Source organism: Rosa chinensis, chromosome 3 (assembly GCF_002994745.2).
Source record: "Rosa chinensis cultivar Old Blush chromosome 3, RchiOBHm-V2, whole genome shotgun sequence".
Lineage (NCBI taxonomy): Eukaryota > Viridiplantae > Streptophyta > Magnoliopsida > Rosales > Rosaceae > Rosa > Rosa chinensis.
In genome coordinates, this window is record NC_037090.1 from 31,490,368 (window position 1) to 31,495,997 (window position 5,630).

The window sequence follows — 5,630 nt, forward strand, 5'->3', positions numbered from 1 at the left end:
GCGTAGGGAAATATGCTGTGAACAGTAGGGTTACAACAAGCATCCATGACTGGACCGTAGAAAGGTCCACACAGCGTCTTCAACATTGACCCTAGTTTAAAACTCGGTGACTGAAGCTCTTGTTGTTTGTTAGACGAAGTGAAAATTGGCTACAGCATGATAGACCTTTCAAGGCACATGGACAATAAAAGGATGTTTTCCATTTCTTGTAAGAAAACTTGGCAGCGTAAGCTATAAAATGAGTCCATTTCTCTTTTTACCTTCTCTGTCAATGCCATACGACGACAACACTATAGTTGTGCAACTCGGTCAAAAACTCCTTTCCTATTTTCCCACCAATCCAGACCATTTCAGCTGTTGCCATCCACAATCTCAACCGTGTAATCTACAACCGAAAGCAACAGCGCTTCCAGAAAAAGGAGAAGCAGATCGTATTTACAACTAAAAACTCATTGAGCATAAATATGCTTCATACCATTTGTCATAACTACTTGACCACATTACAAAAGTATATCCACCGGTCAGTCATTTCTCTTCTAGCATCCTCAAAGAACAGTCTGGTATATTAACATTCAAGTTCAGACAGTCACTAACTTAAAAGCAAAATGCTCGAGGGGTTTGGGCTCCACATGTAAAGTTAAAATAGGTCTCACTGGTTTGGTAGTTGGAATGGATTTTCAGGCATCAGCTTGTAAACACTATACAAAGTCTAAATATTCTGGTGCTAGTCTAAAGTGAAGTAAGGCCCTTCTAGAACTTGTAACATGGATAATAGTCCATAATCAGATTCCCATCTTCTGCCAGCTGAAGGGCTGGAGTAGATACTTTTGATGTTTGCTTGATGGCACTCACAGAATTTGATAACTCAGTCATTTTCTGCTCCATTTGAGATTTCCAGCTAAACAACTCCTGAAACATTTCCTGTCAAGAAAGGAGCTTTTCAGTGGGGATATATAAAGTTATCCAATAAAACTTGGGATTCAGCAGTGTATGCCAGATACGCAAATCAAACTTGCACATTTATTGTAAACATCACCTGAAACAAATGCAGGTTATCAACATCTGACTTCGAACTTGCAGTAGCAGAAGAATTAGGAGTCACATTAGCTTGATGTTCAGTCTGCTTCTCCCATTCCAGCCCAGGCACATCTCTCGTCCTGGTAGCAGAGTGAGAGCACATTTCAGCTTTATGATAATAAGGTATCAGTTGTGTTTTACCTTGTCTATTTCATTACCTCTCCAATTCAACCATTTCCTTCGCTGTGAAAATAGGGTCCTGTGTTGAGCTATCACCAGTCTTTGATCCATCTGGTGGAGCTGACTGGGGATCTTGGATTATAACTTCCTCTTCATTGTTCACTGGAGTGGTATTCTCAAACCAAGGTACAAGTTCATTTCCCTGGAAATTATCCACATTGCCGCTCTCCAACCAATCTTCCCATCGCTCAGAAGCTAAAAGGTTGGTAGCAGTGTATTGCTTTTCTACTTGCATATCACCCATGACATTTGTAAATTCCACCAGCTGTTGCTCAACAGAAGCTTTCCATGTCATGAACTCACCCAACTTGTCCTGTAACAAAAAAAAAGTTTTCAATTAAGCCAATTTAACACCCACTCACATATTCTTCCCATCCAATATAGAGTTCAGAGGCAAAAACATATCAAAGATTTATTAACTTAAAAAAAAAAAAAAATTACTAGACTTTGAATAAGAGATTATAATTTATTGTTGACATACCTGCATACCCTTCCAAGAACCTAAAGCAAGTTTCAACCTTTCCTCAGTTTGAGCTTTCCATTTCACCAAATCCTCCAGCATATTGGTTTGATCTTTCTCTTGCTTCTTGGATACCAGCAGCTCCTGCATATCACTTTTAACACAAGCAAAAAAAAAAAAAAAAAAAGTACATATACATTAGACATGCGTTTCATGATTCTCATATTTGTTTATGAAGTATATATCCACCTTTTCATTTTATCCACTTCTGCCTTGAGTAGCCTCAGTTCTCCAGAAGAATCATAATGCTCAGAGGCACCACAACCTGGTGGAAACCAATAAGGATGATGCCCAGCCTCTTTCCGAATGTCAGCCAGTTCCGCACTCTCCAACCAATATTCCATTATTCCATTGTGGTTGAACCACCGCCGAAACCGCTTGCTCCCACATGGTGTAACTGTGCCATCAATGTGCTTCAGTAGGTGGTCAATCAGTCCAGTGTCACCAATTTTTCCTCGAGCTGTCAATCTCAGATCTGTCCTGCTAACTGGGTTGGCAAAAGTTGCCTCTTTAGCCTCCAAAACATCCAACAGACTTTGCTCTGCTTTCTTATACCTGCACATATACTTGATTTGTCAGCATATCAGAAAACACTACTAGCCGAGACAAGAACAAATTGTTTTTACAGCTTTTACCTCTCAACATTCCATCTTCCTCCTCTGATCTCATTTCTCTCCATTGGCCTAAACCCATGCTGCCTTTTCTTAGCACGCAATGCTGCCTGCACATCTTTAGATCTGCGGTCAAGGCACTTCCTCCTTTTGGGTTCTGGCATCTCTAGAGGTTCAGTTTTCACAGCTCTTAAAACTTCATCTTTTGAATCCTCTACCACAGCTCTTAAAACTTCATCTTTGGAATCTTCTACCTCTTCTTCCTTAGTGATGCTGGATGCAACTTGAGGATTATGTTCTTTAAGGAACACTACTCTCCGACGAACACCCCACTGTGCCATCCAGGTTAGTTAACTGAAACCGGCAGAATCTTTTTATGCTTCCCCAGTCACCCACAACTTCAGTGCATGAGAAAGCAGATGCAAAGAGAAAGAAAATTCAGAAACTTGAAAACTCCAATCAAATTTCAAAATCAATGTCCTAACCATGAATCCACTCACTATTCAACTGCATCTAGGCAAATAATTAGGCAATCAGTCTATGTAATTGATCTCATAACCTAAACCTTCATTTACAACTCCAAAATATGATACATTTTTTTTGTTATGGAATAGGATGGGGAAGCCACCGAATTACTACATTTAGCTCAGTGCACCTGAATTTGAATAGTTGCCAACAATTTGCCTATAGTTTAGGACATGCTTTTGTCAAACCACCAATGATACAGTCATAATCATATTGAAGAACAAAGTTTATTTCATTAGTCCAAAGACATACATTTCTTGACTAAAGTCTTAAGCTCAATGGCTTTCATTGTTGACGAACACTAGCCCTATCAAACAAGACCAATCGAATTGCCAGTGACATTCATCAATTCTAATATTCTACACAAACCAAACACCGAAAACAAATCATTCAATGAAACAGACTACTCATCACTAGTTTCTGCCAACACAATAACCACACTAGCCTTAGACAACACCTATTTTTTGGGTAATCCACGACAGTTTTCAGCTTGCTCTTTTCTCAGCCGAGATTCAGTCATATAAATTTTCATAAACACAGAAAAATCCTTTCTTTTTTTCTTTTTTTTTCGGAACATAAGACAGACAATTTCATAGAAGCACTTTCTTAAATTCCGCTAATTTCTCTACGTTATTGTTTTTGTTTTCTCGTTTTCGACACACAAAACAACACAGGGACTCGACCTTTGAGTATCGACAACGTTACCAAACGCAACATGGGGTTAAATCACACCCACATTTCCAAAATTTCAGGCATCTCTTATTCTCGGAAAGCCAAACCGGCACCGTTTAGACCGGTGAGAGCATCAACAGACAGAGAACCCAAACAAACATAACGAAATTGGGGTTTTTTTTTTAAGCAAACGACCGATCAAAATTCGTAGACGAAACGAAAAGACATAAACAAGAAGCGGATGGTTTTCGTTTACCTGGTGAGTTTGGTCGGAGCAGAAATCGGAGGAGACGGAGTTGAGATGAAGCGAGTGAGAGTGACAGAGTCTCAGTCTGAGGTCACCGAAAAGAAAATGGAATTATGGAAATCCTCTCTGTCTCTCCCCTAAAACCCTAACCGCCAAATTCCATTCTATTTGGTTTTGTTTTTTAGCTTTTTACCCCTAAACCCATTCTCATCCAAGGCCCTACTCATTCATTAGTCATTACTGACCTTGGTCTCTCTTTCCTATAATAACTTGAGGTGGAGGATAGAGTTGCAAAAAGAATTTGGGTCTAAAACGCTATTAGTTCTCAAAAATAAATAAGCTGAAAAATCGATACCTAATTTCTTCTTCAAAATTAAAGGGTTGCTTCATAGAGAGGGGGTTGTACATTATTCTCATTGGTGGAATTAGCGGCGACGGACCACAACAGTCACTTGGAGGGTGTTACAACAAACCTCAAATTCTATAAAACCCGATAACACTCTCATATTTGAATTGAAGCGTAACTTTCACTTCTAAAGATAACTCAAAGTCAAAACGCGAGTATAGTGCTTTAGTGAGGAAATTAGTGAAAAATATCAAATTCACGACTCTTTATATATTTAGATAGCCAAAAAATTTTATATATTTTTTATGAGAGGAGGTGAGAATATTAAAGGCAGGATTTCACATAATGTCACACCATCATTAGGGAAAAACAATAAGATGCATCATCTAAGTAACTTCACATATTCTCTACAAGCCGTGAATGTGTGGGAGTACTACTCCCAAAGTATTGAACTCTGATTTTGTGTGCAACATAGCTTTGGACAAGAGGTCTTTGTTGGATGCATAGGGTGGTTCTGAGTTCAGTATGTATAGAAAGTTGCCTTTCCGAAGACATGTCTTGAACACTACCATATACCATACCGTGATGTGGTTATACGCCAATGGTTAACAGATGACCACAGCGTTATATTTTCACCTTGAAATATTTTGAATAGCTGGCTTGTGGTATGGTATTCATCTGTTATGTGTCATCAAGAGTGACAAGTTAAGACAAGACAGCTTCAGATAGTGCGTGGTAGTAATCGATCGATGCTAGACAAAGTTTGAAGAACCAGGCATCATAGCTTCTCCGCAAGTGTCTCCTAGAACATGTGGCACAAGTTTTCCTTATCATATCCTTTGCCCGTTGTTGCTAATATGAAACCATCATCATGGCGAAAGGTATCCAAATGGCTTGTAGAATTCTGCTTGTCAATGGCCCGGCGCATGCAATGAATAACGGTTTTGTTGTTGGAGCAGGGGATTGAGTCTCCTCTTGTTGGATTCTCTCTTCTAGTTGCTGCATTCATTGTAGGAGCAATATGGTGGCATTGACCGTTTGTTGGGGTTGCCCGTAGCTGAAAGATTATTGTTTTAAAAAAAAAAAAAATTTAATTTGTATTCCTAGAGGATCAAATTATTTCACTCTCACCCCCATGTGACTCGAACCCATAACTTGGATTTTAGGTAGTGGGTGCTCTAACCACTGAGCTAACACCACTTAGTCAAAAAAAAGCAGAGCCAGAGTAGTGGGTTATTTGGATCTTAGGTAGTGGGTTAATGCCAGAGCATGTCATTTATTTGTAGGGGTGGGAATTTTGTACCGAAAATGCGGTTAACGACCCGAACTGCACCGAAAAAACGGTTCGGCAACCGCACCGAACTAAAACTGTGTCGTTTTATGATCACACCACACCGAACTGTATAAAAGCGGTTCGGTTGCGGTTTCGGGTCATAAACCGCCCGATTTAAA

At 39.5% G+C, this 5,630-nt stretch overlaps 1 protein-coding gene across 1 annotated transcript; it reads right to left on the reverse strand.

The window, feature by feature from the left end:
* Positions 1-452: 452 nt before the first annotated feature.
* Positions 453-4,054, reverse strand: LOC112193911 (protein DYAD). Its single transcript, XM_024334174.2, has 7 exons — positions 3,842-4,054; positions 2,413-2,786; positions 1,967-2,332; positions 1,739-1,871; positions 1,236-1,570; positions 1,037-1,157; positions 453-921 (listed from the first exon to the last, which is right to left on the reverse strand). Exons 2-7 carry the CDS (start codon positions 2,727-2,729, stop codon positions 751-753), a joined length of 1,443 nt encoding a protein of 480 aa, XP_024189942.1. The 5' UTR covers positions 2,730-2,786; positions 3,842-4,054; the 3' UTR covers positions 453-750.
* Positions 4,055-5,630: the final 1,576 nt, after the last annotated feature.